Source organism: Dipodomys spectabilis, unplaced genomic scaffold, assembly GCF_019054845.1.
Source record: "Dipodomys spectabilis isolate Male_0828 unplaced genomic scaffold, ASM1905484v1 ptg000009l, whole genome shotgun sequence".
Taxonomy (NCBI): domain Eukaryota; kingdom Metazoa; phylum Chordata; class Mammalia; order Rodentia; family Heteromyidae; genus Dipodomys; species Dipodomys spectabilis.
In genome coordinates this window covers 11,184,494-11,204,455 of record NW_024870686.1, presented here as the reverse complement: position 1 = coordinate 11,204,455, position 19,962 = coordinate 11,184,494, and the positions used below count along the sequence as shown (strand labels likewise).

The window sequence follows — 19,962 nt, the reverse complement described above, 5'->3', positions numbered from 1 at the left end:
ACTTCTAGTTGTTTGGCACAGGTAACAGTATCATGTTTTATATATGTGACATTCTGTAGGCACACAGGGTTGCAGCCTCTCTTTAGTTCTGCCTATAGAATCATAAAATAATGATTTATGTTGACAGTCCATTGTTCTCCAGAATCACTTCCCTAATTCAATAACTATGAATAAAGATGCAGCTTTCAACTTAAAATCCTGAGAAAATTAACTGTTTTAACTGCTGGAACGAGTTTTAATGTTCAGAAGAAATTATAAAATGCCTACTGGAAAGAGTTTACTACTACAGGGTAAGGGAGTATTTCTTACCTCATAGAATCTGAGAACAAGTTGGGTGGAGTCATGAGTTTAGCATCACACAGTCACAACAATATGTACTATTTGTAAAATTTGACTTCAAACTTCAATTGTACTCTCTAAACTTCTGAATAAACTTCAGGACTAAAAAAAAAATACATTAAATGGTTCAAGAGTTCTACTGCTACATAGGCCTAAGCATCAAACACATGTTTACTTCCTGCTTTTCCATCAGTGCCATTCCAATCATGAATTTATTAAAACTGAAAAGGAAACCAGGGAAATTAGTGCTTTCAATAGTGGATTTGGGAGTATATAATGTTGACACAGTTTTGAATTATGTAATTTTCACTGAATATCATGTTTTGAAAAGAACTTTCTTTCAGCACACTCATTACCAGAATAGAGCATGACAAAATTGCCTTAGTAGGCTTTTATATTTCCCATTGTTCATTAAAATTCATAGGCACAAAATAAGCAAAGTCAATGTGCATACACCTGGTTCCTGCCTGACTTCAATTCCCAGAAGACAAAATGCTCCATGGTCTTTTACGTTCTTCACAGAAATTAGACAAGTCACAAGGAGAGACAAAAGTAGGGGAACACTTATTTGACTGAATAAGGAACTGTTTTTACTAAAACCATTTCTGAATTTGCATTACAGAACATGAAAATATAGATGAGTTTGAAAGCTTGTTTATAGCTTAACCTTTTATTTCTGGCATCTAGTACACTTGTAAGTCAGACAACATTTACATTTCCTGTCTAGTCTAGAAAGATGTGAGAAACAGATGAGCTGTATAAAACTACAGCAAGATACAAAAGGTAATAATAGTTACATTCCTGAATGTGGTTTTCACTGGGTCATTCGCTCCTCCAGGAATACTAACCTTTCATACAGATTCAGAGACTGAGATTTTGATGGCAAGCTTCTCCATAAAATGCGAGAGGAAAATGGCCATAGTGGGTTCATTTTGCTGTTATAAATCTGGATTCCTAGAAGACACTACAAGATTTGTGTGTGTGAAGTGCTGCTTCTACTGTCAGAAGGCCTTTGAGAAAGCTGATTTAGTACATGTTTGTTTGCTTTAGAATTGGATCTTAGGAAGAAAGCTTCGTTTTCTGTTTAGACATCAATATCACAAGTACCATCCATCCAGCTCTCTTGTCCCACAGACCTTGATCTACTTATGATTAATAAGACCAAACAAGACACTTTGTAACAGTGCACATCCTTTATAACTGAAACTGCAATAATTTTCCATACATGACACGTTTTCATGCATATGCTTTACCCCTATACAGAACTAAATTTAACATACATGACGTAGGTTTCCTTTATGAACACTGTGGTTTCCTTTACTACTGAGGAGTTGGAAAACATTGTCATTTATTTCAATCCTGTGGCACACGACTATAATATGCTTGAAAAACACTTTCATGTTTCTTTTATAGATTGTTACTGTTTTTGAAAATTAAATTTACTAGGAAAACCCAGTTTCAAAAAAGTATACAAGAAGGAGCTAGCTTATCACAATTAACAAAGAAATGACTTCAAGAATTCGAAATAGTATAATGTCAGGAACAGGTTTATCTTCATGGCAAACATTCAGTTTATGCAAATCCTGCTTGGCTTCATTTAATTAAAAAGCTGGAAAAGAAAGAAAATTATTATGTACTGAACACAATAAACAATAGGCTTTCTCTTCCATTCTAAATTAGCACATGTAAGTATAACAGACATAATAATTATATTTTTTCACTTAAATAATATTTTTATTAGGGAAATTTTTTTGAAACTACTTCCTGTAATGAGGTCATATTTGAGGTGAGCTAAAGCAAATTGAGTTAATTTATATAAATGTCCCTGTCATTACTATCATTTAAAATGGTAATACAGGCAAAATAAAGGGAATAGACTGAATATTTGAATGCCTAAAAACAGTTCTCTCATTGAATTTATAATGCATTTATTTAGAACAATAATTAATATTTGGTCTTTCGTTAATGGTAGTCTATGATTGCAATATATTAAATAGCCAAAAGAATGCATCAGCACAAACATATGAAAGGAAAGGTAACTATTGCATTTTGAAGTGCCTTAAGCTAAGCTTTATGATCAGAATGGGAATTTAGCTTGGTGAAATGGTCAATTTAAATAATATTTCTATTTACTATACATCTGCTTGATTTTTGTGCCTTCCTATAGCACATTTTTCATGGCAACTCTACAAGACTACAAGACACAAATACTAAAGCAAAACTGAAATTGAGTGTTACTGCAGCTGAAAAACCCTATTATTGGAAAATTTAAACTGGTTACTTTAACAGCTGGCTGTCCTAGGCATGAAGGGTTTGTCTCACTGAGTGCTGGGATTCTCACTAATATAAAAAACACTGCTGCATATGATTGCCCAGGTTCTTCCCAGCACTAATGCTTTATGATTCTGACAATACAGGCTGCTAAAAGTCTGTATTTTGACATAAGATGTAAAACAATTCTATGACTGTATATTGCATTGCTAATGTATTCTTATTCATAACATAACTACAGTGTAAACCGCATGCAACACATGCAGAATAGTTATTCTAAATCTATTTTAAGGAATTATTAAATTAGAAGATAGACTTAATCAGAGATTGATTATATTGCAAGGGTAGCCGTCTCCACAAATACGATTTTCATTAGAAGCCTTATAGCATGAAGGCTGGAATTCCTGCTTAGTCCAGCCCTTACAGCAGGGAGGGAAAGCAGATACATTTATCTCTGGCAGATGAATTTCTGGGATTTTTATTTGGGGGGAGTCCAGTCGGGGGCCTGAACTCTGGCCCTGGGCGCTGTCCCTCAGCTCTTCAGCTCAAGGCTAGCGCTCTACCACTTGAGCCACAGTGCCACTTCCGGCTTTTTTCATTTTGCTTTATGTGGTGCTGAGGAATCGAACCCAGAGCCTCAGGCATGCAAGGCAAGCGCTCTACCACTGAGCCATCTTCTCAGCCCCTGGGATTTTTTTTTTCAAGTATAAGCTAACTTGAAAATTTAACAAAAACACTGTCCTGAAATATACTGGTTAGAGAAAGGTATAAAATACAGAGTACTTTGAGATGGTTATCCCATCTCCACCAATGTGCTCAGTGGTTTTTCTAACTAGCAAGATTAAAATGTTCTATGATATTTAACTGCTGCTGTATTTTAAAAGTATCTTGGCTACTATATTGTTACTAAAGGTTAAGAACCCTCACTATTATATCTGTTCACAGGGATTTCCAAACTCAATACTTAGTAACTATCCCTTGTTTATACCTGATTATGAAGTAACAATCTGCTGATCTAGTAAATGCCCAGTAATAAGTGTGATAAGCAGACCATCTACTATATTTATAATTACAAGACTTTTCATGAAAATGGGATATTTGTAAAATTTTGTATATCTTCATGACTGAACAGAAGAAAGTGGTGTTTTTAATTTTTTTAGAAAAGCAAAGCATGAGTTGCTATAAGTATAACTAGGATTTCAGTTTTTAAGTGTATAGTGTATGTTCATGTGAATTTTTTTTTTTTGTCGGTCTTGGGGCTTGAACTCTGGGCCTGGGCGCTGTCCCTCAGCTCTTCAGCTCAAGGCTAGTGCTCTACCACTTGAACTACAATAGCTACAACGGCTACGATGCCACTTCTGGTTTTCTGGTGGTTTATTGGAGATAGGAGTCTCACGGACATCCCTGCCGGGCTGGCTTTGAACCACAATCCTCAGATCTTAGCCTCCTGAGTAGCTAGGAGGACAGGCGTGAGCCACGGGTGCCCGGCTCATGTGATTTTTTATATCACTATCACTCATGGATTTAGTGTCATTAAGCTTGGCCTGTTGTATTCTCTTCACATTGATGAATCTAATATTTCTAATGGCATTGCCATTTTTATAGATTTATACTTTCAATAATGCTTGTAAATTTTCCTATTGATGTTCAAATACATACATACATACATACATAAATCCTTTTATACATACATCCTTTTATATTGTACTTAAATTGACTAAATTATAAAAACAACTAGATACATTCCTCTTTTCCTCCTATATCTGTGCTTTTTCAGTGTTGCAGTCTGTTTCCTGATGGCATAAGAAGCTGGTGAACTCCAGTCTTCCAGGTCAGGAATCAATGTCATAGTCACTGTAGTAAACAGTCAGCAAATACTCAGCAGTGAATAATATGTCTGGTTTATACCAGAGTGAATGCATGTACTTTCAAATTAACTCACTAATATGAGACAGAAGCTAATCTGCAAGGGTAGAGAGTTGTACAGGCAGAGATTTGATAGCAAGGCAAAGGTATATTAAAATTAAGACAACTCTAACTCCAAGTTTCAAAGTTAAGGAGAGGATTGAACTACAAAAGGGTAAGCTGTTATCTATGTAATATGAAAAAATCCCATTATATCATCTCTCTAAGACAAGATTTTATGAACAGTAATCATGGTAATAGATCTAATGTTTCACATGCTGCTAAAGCTGAGACATATAGATGTCTTCCTCAAGATACATAGAATTACATACTCAGTGTTTTCACCCGCATGGAAGACTATGATGTGTCCTTATGAACACTTTGCTCATTTTAGAAAATGAGCCAAGAACTAAAGTTAATTTCTTATGCAGTATCTCTCAGATGCCAATGATACACAATTCATAGGAAAGCTGACATTTGACTTAGTTTTCAGGTGTTTTTGGAGCCTAATGAAGTTCGTGAAAGGGTTCAGAAAGTATCTGTTATTCACTCAACCAGCTATGTTAAGTCTAAAAGCTTCTGAATGTTCACCATAAATAAATCATTTTAAGCAAAGTATATGAATTTAAATACATCAGAATTAATGGTATTAGCATCAAATATTTGAGTAATACTATGATCATTTGCTCAAAGTCCCAGATAGAAGCAGACTGAGGGTTCAAGGAAAACACTGAAATTTAACTTTCTGGGACAATTTAATGGCATGAAACAGCTTGATACTGTAGAATAAATAGAACATAAATGCTGAAACTCTAAGCACTCTCAAGGAAAAACTATTTTAAATAGATTTTTGTAATTTTAGCAGGTTCATTTTTGAGGTTGTGAGATACACTGAGAAAATATCATACGGGCACAATAAATGTTTATAGTTCTCTGAGGCTTCTAAGTATAGATTAAAATTAAAAATGAGAATTACTCCGTATAAAAAATAAGAGCTACAGAAGTCACAATGGTGAAGAAAGAATGGAAAAAAGTTTTTTATAGCACCGTGCCTTAATCATCTTTAAAAGTTTTTGATTTAAGACTGGTATGAAAACAATAATTGATATTGAAAAGGAAGATATTGGAAGCTACAGTGAAATAACAGCCAAGGATGAAATTTCAGTGAAGCTCAAAGCCCCTGGCTAGAGGTGCATGTAGTATATATACTGTTCAAGTGAGCATTTTCAATGAAAGACCAAGAGTTGTCCCAATTACAACACGATTATCTGAACTAGGTACAGGTAGGATGTTTGCCCAGCAAATCTTATATACATACTTGGTGCTCACTTTATTTTTATTTCTGCTTTTCCTGGGGCTTGAACTCAGGGATTGGGCGCTGTCCCTGAGCCTCTCTGTGTTCAAGGCTAGTGCTCTACCACTTGAGCCACAGTGCCACTTCCTGTTGTTGAGTGGTTAATTGGAGATTATTATATATTACCTATATGGATAGCCATGGTACTTGGAACGAAATATTGAAAGCAGAAAACTGAAGAAGAAGACCACCAGGCCTAATCCCACGAGGCAAATTACTAGAGAAAGATAATATCATTAGTGTCTAGAGACATGCAATTGACAACTCCAGTGTATATACTCTTAGAATACATTCAGTTACAGAATTCTTACACTTAATAGTTCATGACATAAACCACCAGATAATCCACAACAAAACATATTCATTATTTTCCACCTTCTTCTCAATAAGAATGTACTATTCTGGTTATGGGAAACTGATAGATTTATTCTAGCTGGTAGATTTATTCTCTTACAAAGTTTCTGCAAGAACTAAAAGGGATCAAATTATGTAATAAAAAGACTATCAACCCCATAAAACACTGGCTATAGGAGGAATATTTGTGTTACAAGAATTAAAATTACATTTATTTAGATTACTGCTACTTAAAATAGTTCATTCTAGAGTATAGAAGCTTGAGGAATAGGAAATAAGGTCCCAGTAAGAGCCAGGAACACTCAAGAACAGGTCAGAGCTCTATGGCACAGTACAGATTTCAATGACTATCTCAGGAAGATTAGCAATAGGAAAATTACTTATTTTCTGTTCTTTATAGTATGGTTGTATAGATTTTTTACGATAGTAAATTTGTTATTAATCCAAACATGTTCAATAATTTAAAGATCTGAGCCAACTAAATACACTTATTTGCACTGCAAAAATATGTATCACAGATTAGAATGGATTATTAGACCCAAGAAATATTAACTGCATCAAAATCTTAATAGGTCTAGAATCAATTACATAGTACTTTATGCCTTCTAAAATGTATTTATGAAATATTTCATTTTTCCTGGATGGTAAGAAATAAGGAAAATACTTTTTTTTTTTTTTTGGTCAGTCGTGGGGTTTGAACTCTGGGCCTGGGTGCTGTCCCTGCACTGTTCAGCTCAAGGCTAGCGCTCTACCACTTGAGCCACAGCGGCACTTCAGGTTTTTTGGTGGTTTACTGGAGATACGAGTCTTACGGACATTCCTGCTCAAGCTGGCTTTGAACCACGATCCTCAGATCTCTGCCTCCTGAATAGCTAGGATTACAGGCGTGAGCCACCGGCCCCCAGCTTATTCCCTTTTATTTGTTACCTTGCTACATTATGCTTAGTGGCAAAGATTCAAGGTATTTCATCAGGAAAACCATTTGTTTACTTGATTCTACACAATTGAACAAAATACTAGATTATTTGTAGATGAGGGAAAGGGGCTGAACAAAGCAAAGGATTAGTAATAGTAAGTGAGACATCACACCAGGAGCATAAAGACCCCTGGAAGTGGTAGTAATCACAAAACGGTTATACAGTATCACCATGATAGACCCTAAAATAATTCCTCGTATGCATTTGTGTCTCTGTTGCACACACAATCACAAGAATAAATGAGGTAAATGAGGGAAACATCTAAGAGGGAAATTCAAAGGATTTGTTTTTTACAAACTATATAGATGTCAGATGAAAACATTTACTAAGTATTACTATTATCAGAATGACACTAATTATTCAAAAGATACATCATAAAATGATATCCAGAATTACTTAAAGCAAGGTAATATATTAATTTCATCTGTGGTTTCATTACAACACTATATAGATAAGCATCATGGGAAAACACGGAAGATGGTCTTGATTGTACCTTACTTCCAAGCAATTTTGAGTGTTCAGAAACAAAGGAGGAGGCAATAATGCTTGATAAGAAATGTACTCATTACCTTGCTCATGTAATTGTAACCCCTCTGTATTTTCACAATAAAAAACTTATTAATAAAAAAGAAATCACTATGAATCATTTACATGTTCATCACAAAAATTCCAAGAACATATTTAGATTTTAATTTCAAAATATTCTGATAAATTTTCTCATATACCATTTTTAGGCTTGGAAAAGAGGTGAGAATTAAATGTATTGAGAAAAGTTTTAGGTTTAAATTTGTGATGGCACAAAATCATACAGACTTGATATCAATGATAAAAAGGATGACAGAAAGGACTCTAGGATCCCTTCCCAAGAATGAAGTCAAAAATCCAATGTATATCCTACAGAATTTAAGAAGAAGGGATGGGTAGGGGAATGATGCGTGAGAATGCTGAAAGGAGTAATATTGAGGAAGGTAACACTGAGTTCATAAACGGAACAGTTAAGAGGCAAGTTTTGTACACTAAAGAATATAGAAGGAACTACATATAAACACAAATTTTTTATTTAAAAATACAAAAAAAGAGAGGATGGAGGGGGTATGGCTCAACCAGCAAAGCAAATTTGAGGTTCTAATGGTACTTGCCCTTACCCCCGCACCTGCCCCAAGTATAAAAATATACGTAGAAGTACAACCTCCTAAGAGGGATATTTCCATCAAAGGATAAAACAATTTGGGCCAGGTGCAGTGGCTCACATGGGTAATCCTAGTTATTTGGGAGGTAGAGACCAGGAGGAACAAAATCTAAAGGCTAGGCCAAGCTAGAAGTGAGATTCCATCTCAGTAAACAAGGTAGGAATAGTAGTATATACACCTGAAATCTCAAACACATGGGAAATTATATAGGAAGGTTGTGGTCTCAGTTGGTTACAGGCAAAAACACAAGACCCAACCTGAACAATAGCTAAAAGTAAGCTACCTGAAAAAGAGCTAAAAGCAAAAGTGAGCTAGAGATATGGCTCAAATAGTGAATGACACATCTGCCTAACAACTGGGAAGTCATGATGGGTGAAAAAAAAAAAAAACAACCCTAAAATCTCAAACATAGTTAACTTGCTTAAAAATAATGCTGAAACTGGAGTTATAAATCTTGTATAACAGGAGAATGGACAAAACCTTTGTTAATGATAGTATGAAGAGATGTCCTCTTCCTTGAAAAATGTCGATATAAGGTTTGGAAGGTAATAAAAGTATTTGCAGAGAAAAACTATACAGCAACTCTTTTCCGATCCTAGTCGCGCATATTTGATTTTTTCAAGATTCTGCTCGCAGAACACCACCTCTCTCTGTAATAAGGAAGGACTCTGAGAAGAACGATGTCATCTCAATCAGGTATTATACAGCATTCCACAGGAAATCACCTGAATCGTGTTTTGGAAAAAAATATATTTTTCTAGGACATTCACATATATTAGAGAGAGAAAAAAATGGAAAAAAACCCCCAAAACCTGAACTTTCTTGGAAGCAGACCACATTCTCAGAATCTTATGTTAACAAAGAGTCTGTCTATACTTTTGATTGAAATCAATGTCAAAATAATGAAACTGCATTGCAGACACTTACTCCGTCTTTTTCCAACATCTCCTTTGGAAGTTGCTGCTTCATTCAGAAGAACCATCCCCATGGTGATGGCGGCATCTGCAGCAGTTGTCAAGGAAGCATTAGAAATAGAAGCAAACAAAACCTATTGATTTTTATGGTCTGAAAACAGTATTTCAGAATGGCTAAATTACACACAGAGATAAATAAAATTGGTGCTCATTATGTAACATAAAAATCACCATTCTTTGTGTATGTCTTCATTTTTAACTCTTATATCCTGAAACTTTAATTTGCCAGATTTGGGGAAACCAGTTCTAAATGCTCTTAAATTGTAAGACTTTCAAAGCACATAAAGATCACATAAAATTTCAAAAGCAGTTCTAACATTTCACATATTACATAAAAATGTTACAGTCACAGTAAATTTCACTGGAAATCCTGGAAAATTAAAATATATTCATGATTTCTTATTTTATTTTCATAGCACCTTTGTGCAATTATTTAAAAATTATTTCATATATTGTTTAAAGAAATACTTAAGCTCCAGTTCCATGTTACACAGAAAATATGGTATTCAACTATAAGCTTTATCAAATCAAATAGGCACATAATACTAAAACAATTCTGACAAATTTAGCAGGATCTCAAACTAGCCAGTTCATTGACATTTTAAGAATGAAAACACAATTCCTTCTGTACTTAATGTGGCTTACAACAGGATAGACTTACTCCTCCCTGCTGAACGATGCTAGGGATTGAAGAAATGATGGATGTGCTCCAACTTCATAAAATGATGGATGTGCTCCAACTTCATAAGAACACTTTTTGCGGATTATTAAAACATCTTTAACACTATTATCCAGGTTTTAGAAACCACCAATTCTGGAAATATGTATATGCTCAAATGACTAATAGATTAAAAAATTACAGTTCCAGCCCACAAATTCATCCGTTTCCTTCATTGCACTGTCATTTCTACTGCTATCTGTGTATATACACCACCAACCAGTCTCTGGTGGGAGATGTCTTCCACCCCAATAGAAGCACAAAGCACATCCTGAAGCAAGAGCTATATAATTAAATGGATGTCACAGCAAGTTATTCAGAGTAAGTATCTCCACACTGAGTCACCTTTCATTACCATTACTGAATGTGTGATTATTAATAGTCACTAATTTTGGTTCTGCTCCCATGAACTTATTCAACTTCTGAATATCTGACTCCTCTCATTATGCATTATTATACTATCTTTAAAACAATTTTCAAACTCTTCTATTAGGTAGAGCATTGGAACCCATTTTAGGAAAAATAGCAAATAAATAAAAACCTTGAGTTGCAAGCTAATGTATACCAGTCCTCACCAAACACACATATGCCAAGTGCTACATACAATTAAACTTTTGAGGATCCCGGATAGTTTTAAAAACACTGAAATTTAGATATTACTGAACTTCTCAGTTTAAGATAGGTAATAATGGATAAGAATGATTTCTAGACTTCAAGGATTAATTAATTTAAAAAGTATTTTAGACTTTCTACCTGCATATATAAACAGAGCACATGAATTAAAAACTCACTAAAATGGTTCAGGCAGGAGTTTCTGTTGCTTAATGTAGGTGTTTTGGAGAAAGCTAGATGTGACCTTACTGAAGAATTTCCTTTTTAATCTTTTAAATTTTAATCTGACATATTAAGATACACATAGCCAGGTGCCAGTGGTTCACAGCTGAAATCCTAACTACTCAGGAGGCTAGGATTTGAGGATCACATTTTGAACCCAGCCCAGGCAGGAAAGTCTGTGAGTCTCTTATCTCCAACTGAAACATAGAAACAGCCATAAGTAGCGCTGTTGCTCAGTAATAGAATGCTAGCCTTGCACGAAAGAAATGAAGGGACAGGACTCAGGCCCCACAAACAAAAGATGCACATAACATTCACTGAGGAGAAGGGAAGAAGATGGCGGAGGAGAGGTCTTTTTCTAAAATAGAACTCAAAAAATTAACCCTCGCAACAACAAATCCTCAAAGAAACAACCATCTGATTAATAAGTGGGCTAAAGACTTAAAGCAAGACTTCTCTGAAAAGGAAATAAGAATGGTATAGACACATAAAGAAATGCTCAATTTCTTTAGCCTTAAAAGAAATGCAAATCAAAACAACATTGAGATTCCACTTCACCCCAGTTAGAATGGCTATAATCAAGAACTCTAATAACAACAGATGCTGGAGGGGATGTGGCTCCCTGCATTGTTGGTGGGAATGTAAACTTGTTCAACCACTTTGGAAAGCAGTATGGAGGTTACTCAAAAAGTCTTTTGACTTAGAGCTCCCCTGTGACCCAGCAATCCCACTTCTAGGCATTTACCCAGATGATCACAAACAAGGCCATACAGCACACAACTATGTTTAATGCAGCATTATTCACCACAGCTAAGAAATGGAAACAACCCAGAGGTCCCTCAGTAGATGAATGGATCAAGAAAATGTGATATATATCTATATATAGATATATATAGATATATATCTATATATATATGTATATCGCCATTGTGTATACACACATACACACACACACACACACACACACACACACACACACACACACAATGGAATTCTATATCTCCATCAGAAAGAATGACATTGCCCCATTTGTTAGGAAATGGAAAGACTTGGAAAAAATAATATTACATGAAGTAAGCCAGACTCAAAGAAACATAGGTTCCATGGTTTCCCTTATTTGCAATAACTAGTATATGTCTAGGACAAGCAGAAGAGGTCAAAAACGATGTACATATGACCATATAACTTGATGCTAAGGGATATGAAGCCCAAGATAGGGACACAGGTTTTATCTCTGTTGTAGTTCTTTTTAATGTACTTATAATGTACTATGTGATTTTTTTTTTTTTTGGTTTCTTTGTATGTTCTTCCCCCCATGGTACAACCCCTGTTGTCACTGTATTTGGTTCCAGTGTCCTGCATCTTGTATATACATTTTTCTAATTTGGAGAGGGAAAGGGAAATAACAAAATGCTGAAAGAAGGATACAGGTTGACCCATTGTAACAATGAGATGTACAAGACAGTATGTTGAAAATGAACTTTACAACTTTGGGGCAGAGGTGAGGGAGACATTGGGGAGGTGGGAGGAAAGGGATGGTAGGGGATAAATAAAGGAGGATGTAACAATGCTTCATAGGAAATGGACTCATTACCTTGCTCATGTAACTGCAACCCCTCTGTACAGTATCGTCTCAATAAAAAATGTATATTAAAAAAGCCATTCACTGATAATTCATACAGCATTCTGTAGTATTTTGATTCTGACAAAATAATCTGTGTATATTCAAAATACAAATGGAATTTTAAATGTGCTCATATAAGTACTGAACACAACCCATTTATGGATTTTTTTATTCCATTTATGGATTCATCTGCTAAATCTCTCTCTTCCATAAAAAAGGGGGAAATGACAAGTGTTTCCCAATTTTAATAAGCATAAAGGCATGTAAATATGTAGGTCACATCTTATGCACATAATTAAAATATATATGTTCATAATAAATAGATGTGATCTCAGTGAAGAGATTATCCTGGTTCTGTCATCTCAGCTCTGTATCTTGGTTCTATCATCTTAGCTCTATCTTGGTTCTGTCATCTTAGCTCTGTACCTTGGCTCTGTCATCTTAGCTCTGTACCTTGGTTCTGTCATCTTAGCTCTGTACCTTGGCTCTGTCATCTCAGCTCTGTTCCTTGGTTCTGTCATCTCAGCTCTGTATCTTGGTTCTATCATCTTAGCTCTGTATTTTGGTTCTGTCATCTTAGCTCTATGTTGATTCTATCATCTTAGCTCTGTACCTTGGTTCTGTCATCGTAGCTCTATCTTGGTTCTGTCATCTTAGCTCTGTACCTTGGCTCTGTCATCTTAGCTCTGTACCTTGGTTCTGTCATCTTAGCTCTGTACCTTGGTTCTGTCATCTTAGCTCTGTAGCTTAGTTCTGTCATCTTAGCTTGGGAAGCTGAGGCAGGAGGATCCCAAATTCCCAATGAGCCTGGAAAACTTAACAAGGCTCTGTCTCAAAAATATAAAAAAGAAAGAAAAGCGGGGAGAAGGATGAGCATGAAACTCAGTAGTAGAGTTTGTACTTTGTATATGCCCTGAATTTAACTCCTAGTACTGCAAGATGTTTTTGTTTTTTATTGGTAATTAATTGGATATGTCTTCACTGAATATTTTACTGTCTGTTTCTATGTTGCACACTATGTGGGAAATGTGCTTCTAACCTGAGTTTTTTTAATGTCATAAATTTCAACAGCATCATAGCTGAAAATTACAACATTTTTATAAGATTAGACTTTGCTTTATCTTACTGACATTTAAAGATATCCCTAATATTCACATTACAAATAAGACTGTAAAGAATATCTTATGTACGTGTATTCCTTCTCAAAGTTCTACACTTATGCACAAAAGTTGTTCAGTATAATCATATTCTCTAAAATGAACAATGTATGGGTTTACATTTTTCTATAGATATGTGTATATATGTATATGTGTGTATAGTATATGTGTGTGTATATTTATTGTGTATGTGTACTGAGTGAAACAATACTGGGACTTGAACTCAGGGTCTAAGTACTGTCCCTTAGATTTTTTTACTCAAGGCTAGTCCTCTATTAGTTGAGCCATTGTTCTATTTCTGGCTTTTTGGTGGTTAACTGGAGAAGAATCTCAAAAATTTTCCTGCTTGAGCTAGCTACAAACTGCGATACTTAGCTCTCTCCCTCCAGAGTATCTAGGATTGTATGCATGAACATTCAATTGAACACAATATTGATAGACTGTAGAGTTTTATTAATTGTTAAATGTGGAGCAATGTTCCAACTGAGTGTAAGAAATTTGTGAAGATTTTCTCTTTGTTTAATCTTCTGTGTACTACTAACATATTTTCTTTTTTCCATTGAAACATACTTTCTTTTCCTTAATGGTAAAGTGTGCTCAGTTTTTTTCTTCAATAGAAATTGACTGAACTTTGTACTTTATTTCTCTCAAATCATTATATTATGAAGAAGGCTTTTACTTAATGTGTTCAAATTCATTAATCTTTTTCTTGATAAATTCTGCTTGTTGTTTCTGGCTTATGAAACTAATTCCTATCCCTAGATCTTTCAAGCATTTCTTTTTGCTGGCCCTTTCTTCTACTAACATTGAAGGAAGTTAGGTAACACATTCACATTTTAATAGTTTTCTTTCTCCAAATAAAACCTAAAGACCTTAATGCTGGATGACTTGTTCTTCACCCAATGACACCATACACTCCCTTGTCCTTGTTTGCGCTTAGTCCAATCCTCAGTATTCTTCCAACAAGCCATACACGCCTGTGGACAGTATTTCTAAACTTGCTATTCTAAACTGCCTGGAATGCTTTTCCTCTAAATATTGCATGAATCAGTCCCATTCTTCCATTCATCAGGTCTCTCCTTGCCTCACATATCAGAGAAACCACCTTTGACTTTCCTATTTCCTTATTTTGCTTTTATACATCACATTATTGTAAAAGAAACTTTCAGGCTTTTTTCTTTGTCTTACCACTATAAAGGACAGATTTCTTTACTATCTTACCTAGTAGCGACAACTATTTGATATAGATATTATCAGTTTATAAAGAAAGAAATTGAAGCCCAGAGAGGTCTAGTCTGATTAACTTGTTCCACACTACAAAGATACTGAATACAGGGTGGAAACCAAGAGTATAAAATAAATGCCCCACAATAGTATTAGGGTTAATGAAAATCAAATGAGGGTGAGTAAAGGAAGAAAACTGCCAGCTCAATTTCACCATAAAAATCATACATTGTAAGATATTAAAAATATTCTAACCTCAAAATATATTTTTATTTCATTTTATTTATTTTTATATCATTTCTTTAGCTCTTTATAAGTCACGAATTTTTGTAAGATCTAATGTTTTGTTTTTGTTTTGTCAGTCCTGGGGCTTGAACTCAGGGCGTGGGCACTGTCTCTGAGCTCCTTTTGCTCAAGGCTACCACTCTACCACTTGGCTTTTCCTGAAGTGAACCCAGGCTTCATACATGCTAGGCAAACACTCTATATTTTTATTTCAACTTTTACAAATAAATGTGCAAATTATTCATAAACTGCTATCTGAAATGTATCTAGATTATTTCTACCTTCATATAATTTCTATTTTATATTGATTTTAAATCAAACGTGCCTAATGTACTACTATTATTGGGAGCAGATGAGGAACAATGTAGCACCTACCAAATTAGACTGAGTTCACAATATGCAGAATCACTATTAATGAGGCAGAAAGGAATAGAAGCTGCAAAACTAACAAAAAATTTGAAGTTTTAACATGTCAAAAATCTCCACAGAAGTCAATGATCACTGGAATAGATGCATATTTCAAGAACATACTCAGTAATACCATATCCATAAAGCTAATCCTAAGTATGGCAAAATATAAAATACACAAAGTATTTCCTATTAAAATTGAAAAAAGATTTAAAATATCACATGAGTGAAGTTACCAAAAGTTACCCCCTCATGAGAGGGAAAACCTGTCCTACCAGCAGGCCAGGTTTCTGCAATTCCCTGATGCTATAAAACTAACTCCAGTAAAAGCTTCTTCAACCAATTATAAAATTCTGTCTCGGGACCACCAACAATCTGCAATATTTTCCCCACTATAACTATCATCCATTCTTAAGCATTTATGTAAGGAATTAGAAAATCTGTCTCATAGGTGAGCACCCTTACATTGGTCCAATACTTTGTCCTTTCATTTGAAGGGCCTCAAATTACCTTTGGATAAACAAACAAAAACACATAAAGATAATTTGCAACATAGAAATATTAAAAACATAAAGGTTTACTATAATGTGTGGTACTACATGTGATAAATTAGTTATACAATTCTGAGTTAGAAAGTTATTACTCACAAGCAAGTTAGTTTTGTCATTATACCAAATGAAAATAAAATAAAGCTAAGAGTACAACATCATGTCTCTCTTTTTTGCAGGTACTGGGAGTTCACTTTTTTGGCTTTCTTACTAAGGCCGGCACTCTAACATTTAAGCCACACAATGCTTACAGAGTTTTTGCTGGTTAATTGGAATTAAAGAGTTCCTCAGACTTTTCTGACCAGGTTAGCTTTGAACCTCAATCCTCAGATCTAACCTCCAGAGTAGCTAGAATTAGTGTGAGCCACTGGAACACAGCCCAGAGTTCTCTCTTAAAAATAAATGTAGAGAAATGACTGCAGGAAAAGAAATATAAGGGTAATAGCAGGATCGTTAGGGCAATAAATAAACTGTGGAAAAATAGCATGTGGAGAAAAAAATCTTACTTGTAGAAAATATGAATCTATAACCTATGACACCAAAGAATTTCACCTGCTTTCTCTCAGGTTTTTCTCAACAAAATGTTGCATGGAGCAACTGCACTGAATGATGCTGACTTCCTAAATTAAGAAAAAGCCAACAAAGGGACATTCTCTACAGATAAACAAAAGGTAAGCATCTGGGATTTATGTATTTTGCATTGGGGAAAACAAAATAGTTTAAAAATATAGAAATTCAAAAATGTAAGCAGACTGTCAAGTAAATTTAAAATAAAAATTATAAAATATTAAAACTTTATTGATAATGTGCATTTAAAATTTTTAGAAATAATTTCCCAACTGAGTACAGTGGCTCAGACTTGTAATCTTAGAATAGGAGGCAGATTGAGCCTGGATCCAGGGCAGACCTGGCAAAATACTGTTCATGTGACTTCATCTCAATCAATAAAAAGCTGGGTGTGGTGATTCATGTCATCATCCCAGTTACACAGGAAGCATAAATAGGAAACTCGTAGCCCAGACCTGTCAAGCACAACGGTGAGACCAAATCTCAAAAATAATTAAAGCAAAAAGGACTGGGATGGATAGTTTTAATACAAGTGCCTGCCTAGTAAGTGCAAGTCTCTGAGTTCAAACATCAATACCACCAAAAATGAAATATAATTTTTCTCTCTTGGTGAAGAAACAAATAATTACTGATAGCCTTAAGACAACCGAAACCTTTAACTCAATTAAATGTTGCTGCTAGGATTTTTACAGATGACTTCATATTGCTTGTGAAATATCTTTTCTTCCTAAATCTCAAATTGATGTCAATGATCTATGAAATAAAATATTGGAAACTTTCTATATAAAACAAAATTCTAACTATGCAAAGGAATTATGACCGCAACACAGCTTTTCACTGGTAGGTATTATGTATGTATGTGTGTGTGTGTGTGCGTGTGTATCTGGTTTTGTGAGTGTTATATATTTTTGACAGTCCTGGTACTGGGCAATGTCCCTGAGCCTCTCTGTGTTCTAGGCTAGCACTCTACCACTTGAACCACAGCACCACGTCCAGCATTTTCTGAGTAGTTATTGTAGATAAGAGTCTCATAGGCTTTCCTGCCTGGGCTGGCTTTGAATTTCAATCCTCAGATCTCAGCCTCCTAAGAAGTTGTGATTACATGTGTGAGTCACTGGTGCCTGGCTTGTGAGTTTTTTTTTTTTTAATTTTGTTTTTTGTGATACTAGATCTGAACTCAGGGCCTTCCACATGCCAACCTGGCACTCTACCAATTCAGCCATGCATCTAGCCCTGATTTTTGTTGCTCCTTTTTTTGAGATATATTCTAGGCAACTTTTCTGCTTGAGCTAGCATCAAACTATTATCCTCCAGACCTCAGCCTGCTGATTAGCTAGGATTACAGTTGTGAGCCATGGATACCAGGCCCTGATAGCTTGGGTTGTATTTTGACTACAATATACTGCAAAAATGCTATTGATTGGAAAAAAATAACAAAAGAAAATAAGAGGAAAGTATAACATATAAACAAATAGAGCTAAACTTATCTGTAGCAAACAATTGATGTTTTTTGTTATAAATGAATTTTGCTCCAGAAACATTTTAAATTTAACAGTAAATATGGGTTTGTCTTTATATTTTTACTGAGATTTTCTTATTAATGTCATCTCAAAGATCTGATTTGCCACCTAAAGCCCCACTGATGTACAAAAACTATTAACCGCTTAGTATATTCAAGTTGGAGTATAGAAACTTAGTAACTATTGAAGTAGGTCACAAAATTTGAGAATATGTATTCATACATAGGTACTTCTGATCCTTGTCTCTACAGACTAATAGAACAACAATACTAACATATATATATATATATATATATATATATATATGTATGTATTTACTTTTGAAACCATAACACACACAGGTAAGTGTAAGCAAGGAGTGAGCTGCAGTCATCCATAGCTCATGTACACATCCAAATATGTGTAGCCAACAGTGGAAGAAAGCAACATGTTGGAAACCGATACAGAGCAAGAAAATAATCACTGCTGTTTACACATAGAAATACCATAATAAGTGTTCAGTTGATATGTGAATTCACTGGATACTCAGAACTTCCCTCTTTTTAACATCACTTCCAAAGTCAAACTTTAAATAGTATCATCTGACTATTTTGTAAATACAATTGGAAGGACTCAACAACTCTTATTTTGGAAAAATTCATTTTACTATGTAAATAGTTCTTTTTCTGTTTATCTATATTTTTGTTAAACATTGAAGAATTAACCAATTGTACATGCTACATGAAATTCTGAGTTAGGAAGATGAGAAAATCAAGGCTATATTAGAATACTTACCACAAAATAGAAGAGGCAATCCAAAAATTCATATGGAACAATAAAAGACCCCGAATAGCAAAAACGCTCCTCAACGGAAAGAACACGGCTGGAGGAATATCAATACCAAATTTCAAACTCTACTATAAAGCCATAGTAATCAAAACAGCTTGGTATTGGCATAAGAACAGACCTCAGGACCAATGGAATAGAATTGAAAACCCAGAAATGAACCTACAGACCTATAGCCATCTAATCTTCGATAAGGGAGCTAAAACAATAGAATGGAAGACAGACAGCCTCTTCAGTAAATGGTGCTGGCAAAACTGGTTAACTACATGTAGAAAACTAAATCTAGATCCTTATATATCACCCTGCACCAGAATCAACTCCAAATGGATCAAAGACCTTGAACTCAAAGCAGACACTCTGAAAACATTACAGGATGGAATAGGAGAAACCCTGGGTCTCCTTGGCTCAGGCCGAAATTTTCTGAATAGAGACCCGGAAACACAACAAATCAAAGAAAGGCTGGACAAATGGGATTGTATAAGGTTGCAGAGCTTCTGCAGGGCAAATGACATAGCTAGCAAGATCAATAGAAAGCCCACGGACTGGGAGAAGATCTTTACTAGCCATACAACGGACAAGGGTCTCATATCTAAAATATACTTGGAACTCAAAAAATTAAACCACCCAACAACAAATCCTCAAAGAAACAACTGCCCAATAAGTAAGTGGGCGAAAGACTTAAAGAGAAGCTTCTCTGAAGAAGAAAGAAGGATGGCCAATAGACACATGAAGAAATGTTCAACATCCCTAGCCATAACAGAAATGCAAATCAAAACAACATTGAGATATCACCTCACTCCAGTTAGAACAGCAAAAATCAAGAACTCTAACAACAACAGATGCTGGAGGGGATGTGGACAGAAAGGAACCTTACTTCATTGTTGGTGG

At 35.0% G+C, this 19,962-nt stretch overlaps 1 protein-coding gene across 1 annotated transcript in view; it reads right to left on the bottom strand.

Moving 5' to 3' along the window:
• Positions 1-993: 993 nt before the first annotated feature.
• Positions 994-19,962, bottom strand: part of Tusc3 (tumor suppressor candidate 3) — a 169,668-nt gene continuing 150,699 nt past the window's right edge. Inside the window, exons 8-10 of the mRNA XM_042701903.1 lie at positions 9,318-9,392; positions 5,996-6,086; positions 994-1,948 (exon numbers count right to left, since the gene is read on the bottom strand). Coding sequence (XP_042557837.1) covers positions 1,933-1,948; positions 5,996-6,086; positions 9,318-9,392 — 182 coding nt within the window. The 3' untranslated portion in view covers positions 994-1,932. The remainder of the gene's footprint in view (positions 1,949-5,995; positions 6,087-9,317; positions 9,393-19,962) is intronic.